The 24,695-nt window shown below is 45.3% G+C and overlaps 1 protein-coding gene across 2 annotated transcripts in view; it reads left to right on the top strand.

Annotated features, from left to right (window-relative positions):
- Nucleotides 1-24,695, top strand: part of THYN1 (thymocyte nuclear protein 1) — a 191,985-nt gene that overhangs the window by 87,174 nt on the left and 80,116 nt on the right. For both annotated transcript variants that reach the window (XM_069224450.1, XM_069224449.1), the window contains exon 3: nucleotides 6,493-6,713. In XM_069224450.1, the coding sequence (XP_069080551.1) occupies nucleotides 6,493-6,713 (221 nt within the window). The remainder of the gene's footprint in view (nucleotides 1-6,492; nucleotides 6,714-24,695) is intronic.

Genomic DNA, 24,695 nt, shown 5'->3' on the forward strand with positions numbered 1-24,695 from the left:
GTCCAGTGCTCTAGGGTTTTGTTTCGCTTGTGAGCTTTAAACACAGCATTCCCGTATGCATTATGTGCTTTTGTGCAATTCCCACACTTTCACTACATGGCTCCAAAGCTTACATTGTCGGCTTGAAAACAGTATGGGGAGATTATATGATTTGATCCCAAGAGCCGCAGTCTGATGCTAGGTTGCTATATGCTTGGAGCACATTCCAGTGCTCTACGTTTCAATTTCGCATGTGACCTTTTGTCCCCAGGCCTTACTGGAAAAATGTACACATGTCGTTTCTGCCTCCTGTATTTTTTAAGGTCTTGTCTAGGCACCACTTACGCTGTCTTTTTGAGACATGCTTTATCTTCGAGACATGCTGTATCTTTTTATTTAGTTTACATTGTGTTTTTTTTCATCGTCCTAGATTTTTTTCTGTTATAATTGTTTGCTATAAGCAACCCCAAAGCATATAGTATTAGAGGATGGATTTACTTTAATCTAATTTGGTCACATGAACATTAACTCATTTTGTTAAGCACACACTGAGAGTCCTTTTTTTTTTCTCCAAACAACTATGGGGCATAAGTCTTATATTTCAACATCCTGTGTGTTGCTAAAAAGCCATGTAGGCTTCTGTGCTACCTTTTTTTTTACTTGTGCGCTTTTTGTTGCTGCCTTGCCTCTGGACATATGCCCCTTACCTGAACTGTACCATTTTGCACGTGTGGTCCCAGATCCACGCCATGAACTCAAGTTCTCAACGTGTTCTGCTCCCAAGTCCTTTTTATTTTTCACTTTTTTAAATTAGTATGTCGTGCAAACACAAAAGTTAGAGTGCTGAAGGTCGGGTTGCCTATTTATTTTTAGATTTAGGCAAGGTAAGTGATGAAATGTATGTAGTCTGGATATCCTTAAGAAACTTCTTTATTCAACGATGTACAAGTTACAAAGAAAATGGCCCATCCACACGGCAGTGTCCTCACCGGTCCAGTCCTCTCCTCAACTGCCACCGTTCCCTCCCTTGAGAATTCTCCATTCTCCATTCCAGAATGAGTCGATTGAGTGAAAGAATACAACACATCTCCCCCTTTACAATAACAAGACCACCAACAATGAAAACAAAATATATGCATGTGCATGAAAAAAACAAAGAAAAAACTTATGGATAACCTGCGGGGGAAAAAAAAGAGTGAAATCAAGAACTAAAACCACAACCATAAGTAAGAGAGGGAACGATTACACATAATCTTGCAGGTAGGCTGGGCTCTGTGTCTTCCTGGTAGATTTCCTCTGCGAAGTTTTGTTCATATCCTCTCTGTGCCTGTAGTTGTCTCCATCTTTAGCCAAGTTTCCAGTCATCACATTGTCTCTAACATTGTCAGAGGATTTTTCATTGTCATATTGATGTTCCTGTAAAGCACTCCCTTTGTATAGGACTACTCTATTGAGGTTCCACACACGATGATCACAGGTTTTAACAGCATTGGTGAAAATCTTGATAACTCTCAATGGTTTAGACAGCTTACCACCAGCAAAGGACAACCCTGGGCGTTTTATCATGACCAAATCTCCAACCTTAACTTTAGTCACCTTAACGGCATGATTGTGATCGACCTGGATTTTGCTCTTTCTTACCTTGGCCATCTCTATCCCTTTTACATAACCATCCTTCTTAACACTCACTGTATTTTCCAGGAATTGGTTTACCCAGCCAGGATCTTGTATAGAGTTGGGACATCTCCCACGAAATAAAGCAAAAGGAGACACCTCAGTGGTTGTGTGTGGTGTCAATCTATATATACCCACTCTTTTAACCACTTCCTCCTTCCAATCCTTGTTGTCATTCTTGGCCAACACTATGGTTTCCTTCAATGTTCTATTGAACCTTTCAACCATACCATTGGCCTCTGGATGGTATAAGGCGCATTTTTAATGTTTAATACCACCTAACTGGAGAAAATCTTCCATCTCTTTAGAAACTAATTGGACCCCATTGTCTGTAAGAATCGTTTCGGGTAAACCCACCCTTAAAAATAAGTCTTTGAGAAAGTGTATTACAGATGCAGTTTCAATCCCTTTAGAGAAGTAAATTTCCAGCCATCGCGAGAACATATCAATAACAACCATAATAAACCATTGATGACCACCCCCATGTATGGGGCCAAGTATGTCCAATGCAATGTCTTTCCACGGCTTCTCTGGTCGATTCCTCACTAACATGGGTTGGATTCTTGGCTTATTACTCTTCTCACTAACAGAACACTGCACACACTCCCTCACTTCCCATTCAACTTGGATGTCTAAGCCAGGCCACCAGTAATTGGACCTCAACCTTTCCTTAGTCTTAGAAATCCCAGAGTGTCCTTCATGCGCTAACTCCACAAGCTCTTTCCTCAATTTGGTTGGGGGTACCAGTCTGGTACCTCGTAATAACAGCCCATTCCTGGTTGCTAACTGGTCTTTCACTAGCCAATAATCCTTGCATACATCTCCACCTTGCTGTTTAAATTTCCACCCTACTGTGATGAGGTCAATTACCTTTTGCAGCGTAGAATCTTCTGCTAATTCTTGGCGCCATCTCTTCTCTGAGATTGTTGCCTGATTAATCTCACACCCCAAATTTAGGGTCTCTTCGTCCTCCTTAAGTGAAACTGAGGTGTCTTCTGTAACCAACCTGGATAGTGTGTCTGGTATAACATTTTCAACCCCAGGGACATTCCTCACCTCGAAATTGAATTCTTGAAGGTCAATCACCCACCTAGATATTCTGGAAGAAATGGCATCGACCCCTTTCTTATTGAAAACTTCGCATAAAGGTTTATGGTCTGTCCTAACCACGAATGTGGATCCCCACAACAAATTCCTCAATTTCTTTATGGCCCAGTGGACTGCTAGTGCCTCCCTCTCTATTACAGAATACTTACTTTTGGCCCTTTTAGACTTCTCGAAAGAAAAATTATGGTGTTCTGGGGACAACATCCTCCCTGTTGTAATACAGCACCCAATCCCTTTAAACTAGCATCAATAGAACAATGGAACTTTTGTTGGGATCAAAGTTTTTGAGACAAGGAGCCAATGTCCATTTTTCTTTGATTACATTAAATTCTCTTTCACACGTCTCGATCCATACAAAATCAACTCCCTTTCTGAGGAGGCCTCTCATATTATAGGTGATATCAGCAAAATTCTTGATAAATTTGTGGTAGTACTCAACCATTCCTAAAAACCTCAACAGTTCTTCCTTTGTGGAAGGCAAAACCATTGTCTGAATTGTATTAACTAAATCGGCCTTTGGGGAAACCCCTTCACCTGTTATGGTGTGCCCTAGATACTCAATAGTTTTGGTGCCAAATTTACATTTTTCTAACCTGACTGTCAAATTATGGTCATCTGTCCTCTTTAGTACCTGTCTGACTCTGTAGCTATGTTCTGCATGATCTTTCCCATAGACAAGCACATCATCTTGATACACACAAACCCCTTCTAGACCTCTCAGAATCTTTTTAATGACCCTCTGGAACACAGATGCCAACAAGATCAGACCAAAGGGCAGTCTGGTGTATCTGAAAGTGCCAAAGGGTGTTATGAAGGCAGTGAGATCCATGGATGCTTCCGTGAGTAGGATTTGATGGTAGGCTGAAGCCAGATCAATGGTGCTAAAGACCTTTGCATCTCCTATCATCATCAACAATTGACTAATATTTGGTAATGGATACCTGTCCACAATGACACATTTATTCAGTTGTTTGAGGTCCACACATAGCCTGATAGACCCATTAGGCTTCATAACCATGACTACTGGAGCCACCCAAACAGTGCCTTCTACTTCTTCAATGATGCCTTGTGACTTTAATTTATTTAATTCATTCAGCATGTCCTCTCTGGCATTGACTGAAACGTCCCTGACTTTGCTGCAGAAGGGGGCAGAACCTGGAGCAATTTTAATGTCATGACAATAGTCTTTTAGACAACCCAACTCACTTCTGAACACCCTCGGGAACTCTTGAAACAGTGTCTGATGAAGGCCTGCATCAGAGTACTGTGGTGACATTGACTCAACTTGGCATATGTCTTTTAAAATGATGGGGTCAATACTATTGGGGACCAACATGACTCCAAGATCTTTCTGGTGCCACCCGCTAAAGATGCTATCGCCTTTTTTTGAGACGTAAATTTTCCTTGACGTAAAACGGCCTCTGAATTCAATTAAACCTATGAAGTAACCAAGTAGAGGTATTACTTCACCCCCATAAGCACACGGTTTAATATCAGGTTTGCGAAGAGTAACTTTCTCTTTCAAGCAATGAGAAAATAAATCCTGGGAGACAATGGTGATTTTGGCCCCAGAATCAAATAGGACTTGTGTCTGCATACCTTCTACTGTAATCAATTCAAGAGGACCCCTATTCTTCCCTACCTGGAGGACAATTTGTCCACAGTCAAAGTCAGAAGAAGCTAGGTCTTCATCACCATCAGTGTGGACCTCATTCACATTTGATTTGGCCTTGCGTACCCTACAGACAGAAAATAAATGTCCCCGCTTTTTACAAAATGAACAAATTGATTTGAGAGCCGGACATTTTTTATCGCTGTCACAACGAAAACACCGGTTCTCCCTGACTGTGAAGGGAGTTTCTAACTCTAACTCTAACAATGTACAAGTTACAAAGAAAACGGCCCATCCACACGGCAGTGTCCTCACTGGTCCAGTCCTCTCCTCAACTGCCACCGTTCCCTCCCTCGAGAATTCTACATTCTCCGTTCCAGAATGAGTCGATTGAGTGAAAGAATAAAACAGTAAGATTTCCTGAATTGCTTACAATCAAAAGATACCCGGGCTATATTGCTCAATGCTTTAATCACATTGTATTTGCACATAGATATTGGTATTTTTTCACAATGTGTCAAAACATTCACATTAGCGCATGGCTTTCGCTCTCACATTGTGTGTTTTTGTGCAATTTGCTCACTTTTATTTCAGCGCTCCACAGCTTAGATTGTAAATTTACATTTTTGTTTCAGTACGGGGATATTATATGATTTGATCTCAATCACGATAGGCCGATACTATGTTGCTGTACAATTGGAGCACAGTCCACTTCTCTAGGTTTTTGTTTCACTTGTGGACTTTTGTCCCCGAGTCACAATATGCGATTTCTCACATTCACTAAATGTTGATGCCATGTTGGATCACCTTTTGAACTCTTGGCATTTGCGAACAGACGTTAACGTGTAATTGTTGTTGGCTTTAGAGGAACTGGGTTTGTGATTGTTGAGTGGGGTAACATCCTGTAGTTAATGGTACTTGACTCAGTTGCTTTGTGTTTCTCAGCATCTCAAATGCAGTTTGTAGTACTGATAACAATCTTAACGGATGCTAATGCATTTGCTGAAATAGGCAAGCAGAGCATGCAAGATTTTTTTCTTTCCCACACCACATATTACTCCACGGTGGTGCTGGTTTCGTGCCAAAAAGTTGAGTCTGCCACAAGCTTTCACATAGATAAATGTTGGCTAAAGGCTAAAAGCAACACTAAAGTGTTAATTAAAACAGTTGTTTGACTTAATTTTATTTTCCAGTTTTAACGGACGGGGATTTTTATAACTACACTTTAGTACAACTCATTTTTTATTTATAAGGCTGCATGTTTGTCATTTTAATCTGTGACAAAGAGAGTTTATTTTCTGATAACTTTTTGGGGGTGCTTTCAATTGTTGAAGGCAGTGAACTAATTGATACATTACTGTCTTGTTCTCAGACATATAAGTCCTTTTATGATTAAAACGTGCTCACACTATGATTCAAGAGGAGCTTTATATTACTGTGGGATGTACTGCGGTTTTTGTTTTGTACAGACGAACTGTATTTAACAAAACTCCTATGGTGGTTTTCTGGTTACATTTGCTAATGAGGGGTTGGTTATTAACTTCGGACATGCGTTTACCTATTCTTCCATCCATCATATGCTCACAAGAAAAATACAACTGTTTTTTAGCCCACTTTAAGTGTATATGTCTCTTCTTCTTCGTGTTGTGTCGCTGCCATCCGATGGAATTTATGTGGGGAAACCCTAAAAAAATAAAAAGTTTCACACTTTAGAATGGCACCATTTGGAGGCAGAAAGGAGGGCATTTTCGAATACTAAATTGTGGGAATGGCCAGATCATTAGCAGGATAATGTGCTACATGGGTAAACACTTATAAAGTCCAAAGGCGAGATATATTGGCTGTGCCATTGATTGTTGATGCTTTCTTCCCCAGATGCTTTGTGCATCACATGGTAGTCCAGGCAGAACAACTAAATTCCAGTTGATCCCTCTGCTGTTGGAAACCTGGTTGTTCCGACCAAGTATGATATGGGTGGAAGCTGTTCCAAACCGTAACTGAGGCTTGATGTTCTTGTACAGCAGATTTCATATGCACATTATGTATTTTGTACCTATATTTACTTCCATTGTTAGATCTTTAGGAGTTTCATTTACTTACATGGATTCTTTTTTTTCAAGATGTGCAGAAAGTTGCTGATAAAACATCAAAACCTTTGAAGGTGCCAGAGGAAAAAATGCCCACCAAAAAAAAGGCAAAGGGAACTGCTCCCAGAAGGAAGAGTTCAACGAAGGCCAGTACCATTGAGGAGGAACGTACGGGCACACAGAAGAATGTATATACATACTGGCTGATGAAATCAGAGCCAGAGAGCCGTCTGGAGAATGGGGTGGATATGAAGGTGCAGTCATTTAATCCCACAACGTTGTCCTTTTTTAACATTACTTTTTCTCTCTTTGAGGGGAAAGTTAGAGAGGAATGTTGGTGGGAATGTGTCCCTTTACATGCCCTGACACCTTGAGGCCCAGGCTTCAGTCCCTAGTGGTAACTGACCTTCCTTCATGATGCACTGCTATACTTCGCAATTTTGAGAACACAGTGACATTGAGGATGGAACTACTGTTGCAAGGAGAATGTAATCTCTCATTACTTTTCTGAAAGAACAAACACTGCATCAGTTCTCACTTTCAAAATCAGTTGAGCACAGTTTGCAGTTTTTCGTGGTTCTCCTTTTATTACTTCTTTTTTCAAATGATTTTACTTCATATACCAATAATGCGGCCTTTAAAACTTCCCGAAATCTTGGAGGAGCTTCCCATAGTCAATACAAAATGACCATAGCAGCTAAAGCATGGTCATGCACTCACAGCTTTCCATTTTATTTAATTTGTGCTTTGATCCCTAAGGACAGCAACAAGGGAGAAACCCCAATTTCTGAGAGCTAGAGCACAATTTAGGAGGTTAAACATGGCAGTGAAGCAGGGTTGTAGCATAGCCTTGTCGAACAGCAACATAAAGCACAGTTCAGAGGGAAAGGAAGCAGTATTGGAAACCAGCAGCATACTGTGGGACAAGTGTGTCAACCACTGAGAGGCATAGCACTGAACTTCAGCATATTGTGGGCTCATGCCCATTAATGATGGGCAGGTACAGATTAGTCTTGGAGAGATGCAGCATAATTTAGGGTAAGCACAGTATTCTTGGAGCGTTGCAACGTAATTAATTACAAATGTAGCAATAACAGGCAAAGGATTGTCTGCAGCGAAAGGTACTGCACTTTGTGGGGAACACCGACAAATGGGAGCCTTATAGCACCCTTACGAGTAGATGCCGCATAGCTAGAACAAATGTAGCAATGACAGAGATGTAGTGGAGTCTTGGAAAGCTGCAATATTGTTTAGGACCGGCGATACCAGAGATGTAGGATTGTTGTGAAGAACTATAAAGCATAATAATGTAGGGCATACCCAACAGTGAAAGAGGCATAGTGTATTCTAGGAAATATGCAGTATAATCTAAAGCACAAGGTGAGCAGAAGGAAAACTAAAAACAAGCATTTGCAATGCAATAGGTCTCGCACTTGTGAGAGTCAGAGCTATTGGCGTTGTAAATGACAATGTCTTTTACCTAGGTGTTTTGGTTTGGAGTGTAGTGAAAGTATGGCAGGTGCCATAGCAATCCTCCCAGGCGTGTCGTTGCTGGAGAGATGACACAACAAGGCCGCCATCTTGGGAGCGTTTTTGCCTCATTCCTACAAGACTGGATGTGATGCCCTAGAGATGCAACCCTTTCTAGTGTGTTTAGGTAAACCTTTTATAGCACCAAACAAGCCACAAAGAGGCATCTTTATGGCATTTAAGCTGGAGAATGACAGGGTCAAAGGAGTTAGGAGCTAAGAAAAGAGGGCAGCATATATTTCTGTGTGTTAAAAGTTTAAAGGAATTATTCCTCTACATTGGCAATACCAGCCTAACTTTTAAAAACATTGACTGTATACAAAGAGAAAAACAGAAGACAGCTTAACTGAGCAGGAGGCTTCAAATGTGTGCAGATTGGTGAAACAGAGCTTCAGTGGTAGATGGGCTGACAGGAAAGGTTCCAGAGGTGCGACATCTGTGACCTTGGGTCCGTGTTTTAAATTGAAATACAGAAGGGCTGGTACTCTGTATTCGTTTAAAGTACTGCCTGGAGTTAATAGTCTCATGACAGCCCTCAGGACTGGTCTCTGTAGAACAGATATGTGTACCTGAATCGTTTGGGCCTTGGCGTTAGCTTTTCGGTGCATACATTTGTGCACTGGCTGATGGTTTTGAAGTCAGAATTATCTCTGTTGGGGCTGGCTACTCAAAATTTGAAGCCTTGGCCTTGCCATCTGGACCACTCAGAGTAGTGCGGGAAGCCTGGGTTTGGACGACAGTGTTTTTTCACCTAGACCGGTGATGCCCGGTGAGGCTCCTACAGGGCTGGTTCACTGGCATTTTTTCGGGCTATGAAAAGGATTCAAATGTATGTTTTTCTTGGGAACCCATGGCAGGTCCAGAACCATGTCAGAGTTTCTTTATACCCACATTAGAAATAATAAACTATGTAAAAATTATTTATATGGAACTTATTTGCACAGTGGTTACCCTGCAAGCATGGCATGTCCTCCCAGTCCTTCAATGGACGTGTGTTCTATAATGACATGCAATAAAGTGTTCTAATAACCTCAGTGTTTTCCTACAATATGTATATAGCATATAAGAACCGAAACATAAAATAAAGCTGCTATGCAGTGCACTGCTTCCTCTGTCACCTGGTGTTCTATAAATAGGCCACTCTATCAGCTTGTGAGGTCACCGATGTCTCTCCTCTCTGAGCAAGGGAGAATGACGACAGAGGCCCAACGCAAGCTTTTCCAACAAGTAGAAAAATCCAGTGTTCAAAATATTTGAAAAGAAAATACTTTAGGCCCATATAAATTATGAGGTGAAAAGTTACCCAATCCGAAGATGCTATGAAGCAGCCATGGCTTTGCAGCCCGTGCCACAGATGACGGTTTCAGAATGCAAAGACCTGCAACTAGCAAATTAGGCCAAACTTCTCTGTATAGAAGTAAACAAAAACTGCCTGATAACAAATCACTGGCTTCATTTTAAATGGCAAGTTAGAATTACAGAAGCGAAACAGTAACATAAATATTCACAGAGAAGAGGGGACATTGGGCTGCCACCCAGCGTAGAGTCATGCTCCTCCAGTTATGTTGTACGCTTGTGTGTGTGTTTGTTTCAGACACAAGGGGCCCACGTTCACTAAGGAAACCTACAGTCTTAAGTTTACTTCTACGCCAAGGGGAGGGAGATTTTCATTTCTGATAGTGGAATTCTCGAAGAATTCCAGAAGTAATCAAAACTGTTCATGGAAAACAATTGCTTATGAGAAAAGAATGATTACTAAGACATTTACCTTTTCTAACCTCCCCCTGCCCCCCCACCCATTTTCCACTGGAACAATGTTTTTCTGGTTGGAGAAGTCATATCTCCTACAACTTCACAAATTTTAGGGATGTTTCCACTCATACTGTTACAGAGAAAGGATTTACTACTGTCTGTAACAACAGTAAATCTCTAAACTTTTCCAGGCTGAAAATGTTTGTGAGTAAGTACCAATTCATACATTTGTCAGTGTGCACAAACTCTCTATGGCAGTCGTTCCCAACCTGTGGGCCGGGGACCCCTGGGGGTCCGCGAAGCCTCATCAGGGGGTCCGCGGCTGCTTTAACATTTTTATAATATTAGGTCCCAGCTATCAGTATTGACTCAGTGGGGGTCCCCCGGTTCCAATAATGATTCAGTGGGGGTCCCCGGGCTCCAGTATTGATAAAATGGGGGTCCACAAAAGTGAAAAGGTTGGGAACCACTGCTCTATGGCATCCCCACCGTGGAGTGCACACTCCACACCCATGAGAGCAGATTTACTCCGTCCTAATGATACAAAATACAGGTGTCATATTATGTGTGTGTAAATTGAGTTATAAGCTCAAATTCACATTCCACATTTGTAAATCAAGCCATTTGCACAAGTAAGTTGAACCTATACATGCAAATGACTGTGAATCAGACAATGAGTGCTAAGCCCAACTTCCTGCTTCCCGGGAAATCATTTGACAAGTGAATCTCATGGTGTCCACTTAGGTGCTGGGAAAAGGTTTGCATTCAAAATATACCTCAAGAGCAGGATGTTGACATGGATCCAGCCAAGGGTGGCCGCTGTCCACATCACTGTCACGGCACTGGATACCGCAGTGGTGGTGCCTTGTGTTATATCAGGCTGATGCTAGGTCCCCTTTCTGGTTTTGACACAGTTTGGTTGTGTGACACATCCGTAAATGAGAAATCACACAGATCTTTTCTGGCTGGCAAGCAGCTCTATGTGAATTGTAAAATTGAGTAAAATATTCTAAGACATGGTGAGGCACATTCCGCTCCATCGTTTTTAGCTTGTCTGTGCCATTACAGGCGGGGACAAACCATGTAAGAAATATTTTGGCCCAGCCATTCAATAGGTGTTCTGTTGGAACAGCTGGGCCAGGGAGCAGTGCACTTTTCAGCTCCTTGGGCAAAATAGAACTATGCCAGTGGTGCAGTCCCCATATAAGTTTTTAAGGTAAATTTGATAATTTCACCTAACCACTAGATGACTCCATAAGGCACCATCCTCTACACCACAGGGCTTGGTTAGACCATATACCCTCTGAAGGGGAGCTTGTGCATCCCCAAATGCATCAAATATAAAGCATACAACATTAGTATACTTGTGTACTTGTGGTGTGTAGTCATAGAACACACAATGAGAATAAGCTAAGACAGTCATGTGCCTCTCAGGCAGTGACTCCGCTCTTAAAGTCAAAGGAGTTTTCCAGAAATAGTCTGGTCACGTGGCAGGAAAATTTGTGTGTATTGAAGATGCTGTGAACCGCTGCTCTAAAACAGATCAATGTTGTGGAGATGCTGAGAACGGATGTGTTCAAGTTTGTGAAGCTTAAATAGATGTTGCGCCAGCCACAAATTCTCAATGCCTCACAAGTCATAAATAGGAATCATGTATTACTTTAGAGAAAATATTAACTCCTGTTGGAAACATAGACTGCATCATGTATACGTAGTGCAGTCGTAAAGATGCATTCCACTTCATAACCCCACACAACTAATACAATAATAATAAAATTATAACAATCATTTATGTAGCCCACATTAACCAAGCAAAGTCTCCTCTTTGTACATTTTAGTAAGAGGAAGGGCCACTGGAATGATGCAGTTCTGTGACTCTGGCATATTCTGCAGAGAAGCAAATTAATGTGTGTTAAATGACAAAACAAGAAAATAATGTTGCCACTGAATGTGCAGCATAATTTGTACTTTTTTAGCCACATAATTCTGGCACCTCTGACATACTTTTGCCCGCCATTTGCTGCATAATTCGAGTGGCCCTGATAATAGGTGATGTGAAGAGAAGACACAGCTGCACCGCACACGAGGCAGGCAAATACTCTGGTTGAAGCATTTACTACCATGTAAATCAGGACAGAAAGTAGGTGATATGTCATGTGTGTGGCATTGGCCCACCAGCAGTGTGATTTTATCACATCATTCCCTGAGTAGCTTCTTCTGTTTCCAGCTGACATACAAATTCCTGAGGAACCACATGGCATCACACACAAAACCATGACAAGACATGATTCCAGGACAAGGAAAGGACCAAGAGACAGACACAAGATAAAACATATATATTATCTTCCCACTGTTTGTTTTGAACACTTTTGCCTTCTCTATGGTGTAGTTTGAAACTGTGGCACCCCTTGCTCTGGGTTCTGAAAGTTCTCACTAACTGGGATAGTGGTAGTCTGGGCTCAGTGTGTTAGTTCAGTGACGGACGATCTCTTCCATGCATTGACGGTGAGATATACCATTGAAAGTTTCAAGTGGTATAACCCTGGATGATGAAAGGCCAAGCTAGCCTCTCCGGGAATCAAACATTTGCCACACAGATCTTTGCTGAGGACACATTAGGCATTAGCCCATATTCAGGCCACCTTCAGTTAAATGCCAGGACCTCAAATTCCAAGAATTTGTTATGAGAACAAAATGTGTGATGCAATAATGTAAAAACCTACTTGATGTACACTATTTCAATTGTCTAGGGTCTTTCCACAGTGGCCGTATGCAAGACATATTATAATAACTTATTAATGTTGTGCCAGTGACAAATCTGGAATAGTCATAGCCCCTATTTGTAGTCTTTCTTTGGTGTTTTATACAAAAAAAGACTTCAGACACAATGACACATTTGGGTTACATAAGTACAAGCAGTGGTTCGTCCTGGTGGCCACAGTTTGTGAAACAACAGTTCTCCTTTTTAAAACATCTCCTGCCCATGGAGTCTTTACTGTTCCTGTCCATGATTGACTTTGAGATGTAGTCCTTGGGGTGTGTACCCTTATAAACAAACACATGTATATTCCTATAGACACTGGGAGGCGCTTGTGAAGCACTGAGAGGAACACCAGTTGAAGCAGGAGTGAGAAAATGGCCACTTGGTAGGCTCAGAAAGATATTTTCTTGACACTGACTTTCCATGTACTTGCTAACCATGGCAATCAGAAATAATACATAGAGTTCACATCAAATGTTGCATGGAAACTTGGAGTGGTTACATGAAGCCTGGGGCTGGAAGAGAGGAGAGCAAGTAAAACATAACTGGACAGTGACAGACGATAAGTTGATCATCATACACAGGAGTCCAGAGGGTGATGAAGAAGTGCCCTTCGACTGTGACAGTGACTGGGAGGGGATGTATTCTAGGTTCGGCCTCTTAAAACAGGAAGCAGTGCTATTCAAGCGCTGTTGTAGACAGTGCTTCCAGAAGTGGCATCTGCAATCTCACAGTAGCTGTGAGGGGGCTGTCAAAGCCATGACACCAGTGAATTCTGAGAGGAGAAAGTGATAGAGTTTGCTCCACGTTTGTGCCCTCTCACAGTGGCACCCTTGTGTTAGCTTTTTTTCTCTATGGGGTTAGGAAAATGGCTGCCTCTACTAACTGAACTTTATTTGAAAAGGGCCAATTTACATTCAAGGCTAGATGGTTTTTGCTATCAAGCTTGAGGCCATGAAGTGCTGGGGTCTGGAGTCACAACTCCTTTTCCACCATTTTGGAGACACCTTTCGCCATCTTCTTGCCTAAGTCTAACCTATGTGCTTTGTTGGTGACCCTCTGGAGGTTATCTAGAGCATGTGCTATCGCCTAGTGTTCAGCTGTACTCAAGTTAGTTGGTTATGCACCAATGCACCCACTGCAGAGTCTTGACAGAACGAGAATGTCTCAGATTACAATCCTGACATAGCTTTTTCACCTCTTCATCTCTGCAAGTTCGGTGCAAATGAATTGTAGCATTTTTTTTTAAAGTTTTTTTTTTTAAGAACGGCACCTGCTTTGCAGCGCAATGAAATCGCAGAACTTATACTATCAATCACTGTAGGAAATTGGCTCTGTGTATATACTATTTCAAAGTAAGTAAGAAATAGTGTGCACAGAGTCCAAGGGTTCCCTTTAGAGGTAAGATAGTGGCAAAAAGAGATAATTCTAATGCTTTATTTTGTGGTAGTGTGGTCGAGCAGTAGGCTTATCAGAGGGTAGTGTTAAGCATTTGTTGTGTACACACAGGCAATAAATGAGGAACACACACTCAAAGACTTACTCCAGGCCAATAGGTTTTTATATAGAAAAATATATTTTCTTAGTTTATTTTAAGAACCACAGGTTCAAGATTTACAAGTAATACTTCAAATAAAAGGTATTTCACTCAGGTATTCTAGGAACTTTGAATAATCACAATAGTATGTACAGTTTTGACAAAAATGGCAATAAGCTATTTTAAAAGTGAACACTGTGCAAAAATCAACAGTTCCTGGGGGAGGTAAGTATTTGTTAAGTTCACAGATAAGTAAAGCACTTACAGGGTTCAAAGTTGGGTCCAAGGTAGCCCACAGTTGGGGGTTCAAGGCAACCCCAAAGTTACCACACCAGCAGCTCAGGGCCGGTCAGGTGCAGAGGTCAAAGAGGTGCCCAAAACACATAGGCTTCAATGGAAACAGTCTGCCAGCAGGTAAATACCCGCGTCCTCGGAGGGCAGACCAGGGGGATTTTGTAGGGCACCGGGGGGGACACAAGCAGGCACAGAAAGTACACCCTCAGCGGCACAGGGGCCGCCGGGTGCAGAGTGCAAACAGGCGTCGGGTTTCTGATAGGAATGAATGGGGAGACCCGGGGGTCTCTTCAACAATGCAGGCAGACACAGGGGGGGGCTCCTCGGGGTAGCCACCACCTGGGCTAGGCAGAGGGTCGCCTGGGGGTCGCTCCTGCACTGGAGTTCGGATCCTTCAGGTCCTGGGGGCTGCGGATGCAGTGCTGGGCGTCGGGTTCCTTGTTACAGGCAGTCGTGGTCAGGGGCTCAGCGGGGTCAACTTCTTTGTTGCAGAAAGTTGCAGTTTGTTGAACAGGGCCGCTGTTCTCGGGAGCTTCTTGGTCCTTTAGATGCAGGGTAGTCCTCTGAGGCTTCAGAGGTCGCTGGACCCTGTTGGATGCGTCGCTGTTGGAGTTTTCTTCGAAGTAGGGAGACAGGCCGGTGGGGCTGGGGCAAAATCAGTTGTCGTCTCCGTCTTAACTGCAGGGCTTCAGGTCAGCAGTCCTTCTTCTTCTTTAGGTTGCAGGAATCTATCTCCCTCGGTTCTGGGAGCTCCTAAATACTCAATTTAGGGGTGTGTTTAGGTCTGGAAAGGCAGTAGCCAATGGCTACTCGCCCTGAGAGTGGCTACACCCTCTTGGTGCCTCCTCCCTGTGGGGAGGGGGGCACATCCCTAATCCTATTGGGGGAATCCTCCTTCTACAAGATGGAGGATTTCTAAAAGTAAGAGTCACCTCAGCTCAGGACACCTTAGGGGCTGTCCTGACTGGGGGGTGACTCCTCCTTGTTTTTCTCATTATCTCCTCCAGCCTTGCCGCCAAAAGTGGGGGCAGTGGACGGAGGGGCGGGCATCTCCACTAGCTGGGATGCCCTGTGGCGCTGTAACAAAGGGGGTGAGCCTTTGAGGCTCACCGCCAGGTGTTACAGTTCCTGCGGGGGGAGGTGAGAAGCACCTCCACCCAGTACAGGCTTTGTTCCTGGCCACAGAGTGACAAAGGCACTCTCCCCATGTGGCCAGCCACATGTCTGGTGTTTGGCAGGCTGGCAAAAACTAGTCAGCCCACACTGGAAGTCTGGTATGTTTTTCAGGGGGCATCTCTAAGATGCCCTCTGAGTGTATTTTTACAATAAAGTGCACACTGGCATCAGTGTGCATTTATTGTGCTGAGAAGTTTGATACCAAACTTGCCAGTTTTCAGTATAGCCATTATGGTGCTGTGGAGTTCGTGTTTGACAGACTCCCAGACCATATACTCTTATGGCTACCCTGCACTTACAATGTCTAAGGTTTTGCTTAGACACTGTAGGGGCATAGTGCTCATGCACATATGCCCTCACCTGTGGTATAGTGCACCCTGCCTTAGGGCTGTAAGGCCTGCTAGAGGGGTGACTTACCTATGCCACAGGCAGTGTGAGGTTGGCATGGCACTCTGAGGGGAGTGCCATGTCGACTTAGTCATTTTCTCCCCACCAGCACACACAAGCTGACAAGCAGTGTGTATGTGCTGAGTGAGGGGCCCCTAGGGTGGCATAAGACATGCTGCAGCCCTTAGACACCTTCCCTGGCATCGGGGCCCGTGGTACCAGGGGTACCAGTTACAAGGGACTTACCTGAGTGCCAGGGTTGTGCCAATTGTGGCGACAAAGGTACAGTTTAGGGAAAGAACACTGTTGCTGGGGCCTGGTTAGAAGGGTCCCAGCACACTTTCAAATCATAACTTGGCATCAGCAAAGGCAAAAAGTCAGGGGGTAACCATGCCAAGGAGGCATTTCCTTACACGACCCCCGCCCCCCCAACGAAAGAGGATGAGACTAACCTTTCCCAAGAGAGTCTTCATTTTCTAAGTGGAGAAACCTGGAAAGGCCATCTGCATTGGCATGGGCAGTCCCAGGTCTGTGTTCCACTATAAAGTCCATTCCCTGTAGGGATATGGACCACCTCAACAGTTAAGGATTTTCACCTTTCATTTGCATTAGCCATCTGAGAGGTCTGTGGTCAGTTTGAACTACAAAGTGAGTACCAAAGAGGTATGGTCTCAGCTTCTTCAGGGACCAATCCACAGCAAAGGCCTCCCTCTCAATGGCACTCCAACACTGCTCCCAGGGGAGTAACCTCCTGCTTATGAAAGCAACAGGCTGCTCAAGGCCATCATCATTTGTTTGGGACAGAACTGCCCCTATCCCATGTTCAGAGGCATCAGTCTGCACAATGAACTGCTTGGAGTAATCTGGAGCTTTGAGAACTGGTGCTGGGCACATAGCTTGTTTCAGGGTGTCAAAGGCCTGTTGGCATTCTATAGTCCAGTTTACCTTCTTGGGCATTTTCTTAGAGGTAAGTTCTGTGAGGGGGTGTCACTATGGATCCATATCCCATCACAAACCTCCTATAGTAACCAGTCAAGCCAAGGAATGCCCTGACTTGAGTCTGGGTTTTTGGAGCTACCCAGTCCAGAATAGTCTGGATCTTGGGTTTGAGTGGCTGAACTTGGCCTCCACCTACAAGGTGTCCCAAGTAAACCACAGTACCCTGCCCTATCTGACATTTGGATGCCTTGATAGAGAGGCCTGCTGCTTGCGGGGCCTGCAAAACCTTCTTCAGGTGGACCAGGTGATCCTGCCAGCTGGAGCTAAAGACAGCAATATCATCATGATAAGCTGCACTAAAGGACTCCAAGCCAGCAAGGACTTGATTCACCAACCTTTGGAAGGTGGCAGGGGCATTCTTTAAGCCAAAGGGCATCACGGTAAACTGATAGTGCCCATCAGGTGTAGAGAATGCTGTCTTTTCTTTTGCTCCTGGTGCCATTTTTATTTGCCAGTACCCTGCTGTCAAGTCAAAGGTACTCAAGTATTTGGCAGCACCCAATTTATCAATGAACTCATCTGCCCTTGGAATGGGATGGGCATCTGTCTTGGTGACAGAATTATGTCCTCTGTAGTCCACACAAAACCTCATCTCTTTCTTGCCATCTTTGGTGTGAGGTTTGGGGCTAAGACCACTGGGCTAGCCCAGGGACTGTCAGAGTGCTCAATGACTCCCAATTCCAGCATCTTGTGGACTTCCACTTTGATGCTTTCCTTAACTTGGTCAGACTGTCTAAAACTTTTGTTTTTGACAGGCATGCTGTCCCCTGTGTCCACATCAGAGGTACACAGGTGTGTCTGACCAGGGGTTAGGGAAAAGAGCTCAGCAAACTGTTGTAGGACGTTCCTACAATCAGCTTGCTGTTGGCCAGAGAGGGTGTCTGAATAGATCACTCCATCTACTGAGCCATCTTTAGGGTCAGTGGAGAGGAGATCAGGGAGAGGTTCACTCTCCGCTTCCTGGTCCTCATCTGTAGCCATTATCATGTTTACATCTGCCCTGTCATGAAAGAGTTTGAGGCGGTTCACATGGATCACCCTTTTGGGGGTCCTGCTAGTGCCTAGGTCTACCTGGTAGGTGACCTGACTTTTTCTCTCTAGCACTGGGTAAGGGCCTCTCCATTTGTCCTGAAGTGCCCTGGGAGCCACAGGCTCCAGAACCCAGACTTTCTGCCCTGGCTGAAACTCAACCATAGCAGCCTTTTGGTCATACCACATCTTCTGGAGTTGTTGGCTGGCCTCAAGGTTGTTACTTGCCTTTTCCATGTACTCTGCCTTCCTGGAACGTAGTCCTAGTACATAGTCCACTATATCTTGCTTAGGCTCATGAAGAGGTCTCTCCCAGCCTTCTTTCACAAGAGCTAGTGGTCCCCTTACAGGATGGCCAAACAGAAGTTCAAAAGGGGAAAACCCTACTCCCTTCTGAGGCACCTCTCTGTAGGTGAAAAGCAGATATGGCAAGAGGACATCCCATCTACTTTTGAGCTTTTCAGGGAGCCCCATGATCATGCCCTTCAATGTCTTGTTAAACCTTTCAACAAGACCATTGGTTTGTGGATGGTATGGTGTGGTGAATTTGTAAGTCACCCCACACTCATTCCACATGTGTTTAAGGTATACTGACATGAAGTTGGTACCTCTGTCAGAAACCACCTCCTTAGGAAATCCCACTCTGGTAAAGATACCAATGAGTGCTTTGGCTACTGCAGGGGCAGTAGTGGACCTAAAGGGGAATTGCTTCAGGGTACCTAGTAGCATGATCCACTACTACTAGGATATACTGATTCCCTTAGGCTGTGGGAGGTTCAAGTGGACCCACTATGTCCACTCCCACTCTTTCAAAGGGGACCCCCACCACTGGAAGTGGAATGAGGGGGGCCTTTGGATGACCACCTGTCTTACCACTGGCTTGACAGGAGGCACAAAACTCCTTGACTTTCTGGGACATGTTGGGCCAATAGCAATGGTTGACTAACCTCTCCCATGTCTTGGTTTGTCCCAAATGCCCAGCAAGTGGAATGTCATGGGCTAAGGTCAGAATGAACTCCCTAAACTCCTGAGGCACTACCACTCTCCTCGTGGCACCAGGTTTGGGATCTCTTGCCTCAGTGTAAAGGAGTCCATCTTCCCAATAGACCCTGTGTGTTCCACTGGCTTTTCCTTTTGTTTCCTCAGCAGCTTGCTGCCTAAGGCCTTCAAGAGAGGGACAGGTTTCTTGCCCCTTACACAGCTGTTCCCTTGTGGGTCCCCCTGGGCCTAAGAGTTCAACCTGATAAGGTTCCAACTCCATGGGCTCAGTTCCCCTCAGAGGGCAGAACTTCTTCCTGGGAAGAGAGGTTCTTTTTCTTTTGCCGTGTTGAAGCTGTTTCCCCAGTCTTCTTTCCCTTTCTCTTGGAGGGTTGGGCTATTATTCCAGGCTCCAACACCTCTTTTTCACCCTGAGCCTTGCACTGTGCCCTTGTCTTGACACACACCAGATCAGGTATACCCAGCATGGCTACATGGGTTTTGAGTTCTACCTCAGCCCATGCTGAGGACTCCAGGTCGTTTCCAAGCAAACAGTCTACTGGGATAGCAGAGGAGACTATCACCTGTTTCAGGCCAATGACCCCTCCCCATTCTAAAGTTACCATAGCCATTGGATGTACTTTAGTCTGATTGTCAGCGTTGGTGACTGGATAAGTTTCTCCAGTCAGGTATTGTCCTGAGGAAACCAGTTTGTCTGTCACCATTGTGACACTGGCACCTGTATCCATCAGGGCTTCTACACTAGTTTAATTAATTAAGAGTTGCTGCCTGTATTTTTGCATATTATGGGGCCAGGTAGCCAGTGTGGCTAAGTCCACCCCACCCTCAGACACTAATGTAGCTTCAGTGTGAACCCTGATTTGCTCTGGGCACACTGTTGATCCCACCTGGAGACTGGCTATTCCAGTGCTAACTGGAGTAGTAGTAGAAGTGGAACCTTTCTTGGGACAGGCCTTGTCTCCAGTTTGGTGCCCCTGCCGATTACAGCTACGACACCAGGCCTTTTTGGGATCAAAGTTTTTACCCTTGTACCCAAAATTGGATTGTGAAGAGGCTTTAGACCCTCCCTCCTGAGCAGGTTTTTGGGGCCCTGTAGAAGACTCTTTACTTTTACCCTTGGATGTCTCAACACTCTTCCCCTGGGGAGTCTTTGTGACCCCTTTCTTTTGGTCACCACCTGTGGAAGTCTTGGTCACCCTAGTCTTGACCCAATGGTCTGCCTTCTTTCCCAATTCTTGGGGAGAAATTGGACCTAGGTCTACCAGATGCTGATGCAGTTTATCATTGAAACAATTACTTAAAAGGTGTTCTTTCATAAACAGATTGTACAGCCCATCATAATCATTTACACCACTGCCATTAATCCAACCATCCAGTGTTTTGACTGAGAAGTCAACAAAATCAACCCAGGTCCGGCTCGAGTATTTTTTAGCCCCCCTGAACCTAAATCTGTACTCCTCAGTTGAGAATCCAAAGCCCTCAATCAGGGTAGCCTGATGAGGTCATAGGATTCTGCATCTTTTCCAGAGAGTGTGAGGAGTCTATCCCTACACATTCCAGTGAACATTTCCCAAAGGAGAGCAACCCAGTGAGATTGGTTTACTTTTCTGGTTGCACAAGCCCTCTCAAAAGCTGTGAACCCTTTGGTGATATCATCACCATCTTCATATTTTGTTACAATCCCTTTGAGGATTTTTAGCATGTCAGTATTCTCTCTGAAACTATCTCTAGAACTTAATCCAAACTTTTACAAAACTTTTAAACTCTAAAAGAAATGCTAACAGGGACTAACACAAGGCCCTAGCAGGACTTTTAAAATTTTTGAAAAATAGCTCAAATTTAAAAAATCAGTTTCTAATGACAATTTTGGAAATTTAGTCGTGTGATCAGGTATTGGCTGAGTAGTTCAGCAAATGCAAAGTCTTGTACCCCACTGCTGATCCACCAATGTAGGAAGTTGGCCCTGTATATACTATTTCAAAGTAAGAAATAGTGTGCACAGAGTCCAAGGGTTCCCTTTAGAGGTAAGATAGTGGCAAAAAGAGATAATTCGAATGCTCTATTTTGTGGTAGTGTGGTCGAGCAGTAGGCTTATCAGAGGGTAGTGTTAAGCATTTGTTGTACACACACAGGCAATAAATGAGGAACAGACACTCAAAGACTTACTCCAGGCCAATAGGTTTTTATATAGAAAAATATATTTTCTTAGTTTATTTTAAGAACCATAGGTTCAAGATTTACAAGTAATACTTCAAATGAAAGGTATTTCACTCAGGTATTCTAGGAACCTTGAATAATCACAATAGTATGTACAGTTTTGACAAAAATGGCAATAAGGTATTTTAAAAGTGGACACAGTGCAAAAATCAACAGTTCCCGGGGGAGGTAAGTATTTGTTAAGTTCACAGGTAAGTAAAGCACTTACAGGGTTCAAAGTTGGGTCCAAAGTAGCCCACCGTTGGGGGTTCAAGGCAACCCCAAAGTTACCACACCAGCAGCTCAGGGCCAGTCAGGTGCAGAGGTCAAAGAGGTGTCCAAAACACATAGGCTTCAATGGAAACAGGGGTGCCCCGGTTCCAGTCTGCCACCAGGTAAGTACCCGTGTCCTCGGAGGGCAGACCAGGGTGGTTTTGTAGGGCACGGGGGACACAAGCAGGCACAGAAAGTACACCCTCAGCGGCACAGGGGCGGCCGGGTGCAGAGTGCAAACAGGCATTGGGTTTCTGATAGGAATAAATGGGGATACCCGGGGGGTCTCTTCAACGATGCAGGCAGGCACGGGGGCTCCTCGGGGTAGCCACCACCTGGGCTAGGCAGAGGGTCGCCTGGGGGTCGTTCCTGCACTGGAGTTCGGATCCTTCAGGTCCTGGGGGCTGCGGGTGCAGTGCTGGTTCCAGGCGTCGGGTTCCTTGTTACAGGCAGTCGTGGTCAGGGGGAGCCTCTGGATTTCCTCTGCAGGCGTTGCAGTGGGGGCTCAGGGGAGTCAACTCTGGCTACTCACGGGCTCTTAGTCGCCGGGGAGTCCTCCCTGTAGTGTTAGTTTTCCGCCGGTCAAGCCAGGGGCGTCTGGTGCAGAGTGGAAAGTCTCACGCTTCAGGCGGGAAACGTGTGCTGCAGAGGTCGCTGGACCCTGTTGGATGCGTCGCTGTTGCAGTTTTCTTCGAAGTAGGGAGACAGGCCGGTGGGGCTGGGGCCAAATCAGTTGTCGTCTCCGTCTTCACTGCAGGGCTTCAGGTCAGCAGTCCTTCTTCTTCTTTAGGTTGCAGGAATCTATCTTCCTCGGTTCTGGGAGCCCCTAAATACTCAATTTAGGGGTGTGTTTAGGTCTGGGAGGGCAGTAGCCAATGGCTACTGTCCCTGAGGGTGGCTACACCCTCTTTGTGGGGAGGGGGGCACATCCCTAATCCTATTGGGGGAATCCTCCTTCTACAAGATGGAGGATTTCTAAAAGTAAGAGTCACCTCAGCTCAGGACACCTTAGGGGCTGTCCTGACTGGGGGGTGACTCCTCCTTGTTTTTCTCATTACCTCCTCCAGCCTTGCTGCCAAAAGTGGGGGCAGTGGCCGAAGGGGCGGGAATTTCCACTAGCTGGGATGCCCTGTGGGGCTGTAACAAAGGGGGTGAGCCTTTGAGGCTCACCGCCAGGTGTTACAGTTCCTGCAGGGGGAGGTGAGAAGCACCTCCACCCAGTACAGGCTTTGTTCCTGGCCACAGAGTGACAAAGGCAGTCTCCCCATGTGGCCAGCAACATGTCTGGTGTGTGGCTGGCTGGCAAAAATTAGGCAGCCCACTCTGGAAGTCGGGTATGTTTTCAGGGGGCATCTCAAAGATGCCCTCTGGGTGTATTTTTACAATAAAGTGCACACTGGCATCAGTGTGCATTTATTGTGCTGAGAAGTTTGATACCAAACTTCACAGTTTTCAGTGTAGCCATTATGGTGCTGTGGAGTTTGACAGACTCCCAGACCATATACTCTTATGGCTGCCCTGCACTTACAATGTGTAAGGTTTTGCTTAGACACTGTAGGGGCACAGTGCTCATGCACATATACCCTCACCTGTGGTATAGTGCACCCTGCCTGTAAGGCCTGCTAGAGGGGTGACTTACCTATGCCACATGCAGTGTGAGGTTGGCATGGCACTCTGAGGGGAGTGCCATGTCGACTTAGTCATTTTCTCCCCACCAGCACACAAAAGCTGTCAAGCAGTGTGTATGTGCTGAGTGAGGGGTCCCTAGGGTGGCATAAGACATGCTGCAGCCCTTGGAGACCTTCCCTGGCATCAGGGCCCTTGGTACCAGGGGTACCAGTTACAAGGGACTTACCTGAGTGCCAGGGTTGTGCCAATTGTGGAGACAAAGGTACAGTTTAGGGAAAGAACACTGGTGCTGGGGCCTGGTTAGCAGGGTCCCAGCAGACTTTCAAATCATAATTGGCATCAGCAAAGGCAAAAAGTCAGGGGGTAACCATGCCAAGGAGGCATTTCCTTACAATCACTATATATGAAAAATAAAATAGTTATTGCCAGACTGCCCCAACCTGCACCAGACAAAGAACCTTAGGGAAGAGGGTGTGGCATAAGGGCCAGAGCTGAACTTTGGAGCTGCGGACACGGTTTGAGTCTCAGCACCGGCTCAACATCCTGTCATCCTTCATTCTGGGCAAATCACTTAATCTCCCCTTGCTACCAAAAATGAATGTGTTCTTGTGTAATGTAACAGTTGCTCATGTAAAGGGCAGTAATACCTTTGTAGCAAATTTGTGCTATATACAGCTGGAAAAAAATGCTTTTCTCCACTGGTTCTGGAGGGAGCATTGTGCCCAGAGTGCTTCATCCTGCCAAGAATCAGGTGAGTGGATGTGATTCTCCTCTGGTTCTGGAGGGGGCTTTGTGCCCAGAGTGCTTCATCCTGCCAAGGACTGGGGTAGTGGATGTGATTTTCCACTGGTTCTAAAGGGGGCATTGTGCCCAGAGTGCTTCATCCTGCCAAGGACTGGGGTAGTGGATGTGATTCTCCACTGGTTCTGGAGGGGGCATTGTGCCCAGAGTTCTTCATCCTGCAGAGGATCAGGTGAGTGGATGTGATGCTCCACTGGTTCTGGAGGGGGCATTGTGCCCAGAGTGCATCATCCTGCCAAGGACTGTGTTAGTGGATGCTTTTCTCCACTGGTTCTGGAGGGGGCATTGTGCCCAGAGTGCTTCATCCTGCCAAGGACTGTTAGTGGATGCTTTTCTCCACTGGTTCTGGAGGGGGCATTGTGCCCAGAGTGCTTCATCCTGCCAAGGACTGTGTTAGTGGATGCTTTTCTCCACTGGTTCCGTGAGGGGGCATTGTGCCCAGAGTGCTTCATCCTGCCAAGGACTGGGGTAGTGGATGCTTTTCTCCATTTGTTCTGGAGGGGGCATTGTGCCCAGAGTGCTTCATCCTTCCAAGGATCAGGTGAGTGGATATGATTCTCCACTGGTTCTGGAGGGGGCTCTGTGCCCAGAGTGCTTCATCCTGCCAAGGACTGGGGTAGTGGATGTGATTCTCCACTGGTTCTGGAGGGGGTATTGTGCCCAGAGTGCTTCCCATGCAGTGTGGCAGGTCCCATTCCCTCACCTGGGTGTGTGTGCCACGGGATTGCCTGGGAACAGGTAGCATGATACTCCATGGAGGCAGAGACACACTCCACCCTGTTGCGACTTCGCCTGCCACCTGCACGTACAAACAGTGCTGGGTGTCGTGCCTCATGTACGCTGTGCAGGGTCCAAGACGTCTTCTGAAGCCTC

The sequence above is a fragment of the Pleurodeles waltl genome, chromosome 3_1 (assembly GCF_031143425.1).
Source record: "Pleurodeles waltl isolate 20211129_DDA chromosome 3_1, aPleWal1.hap1.20221129, whole genome shotgun sequence".
NCBI classification, from domain to species: Eukaryota; Metazoa; Chordata; class Amphibia; order Caudata; family Salamandridae; genus Pleurodeles; species Pleurodeles waltl.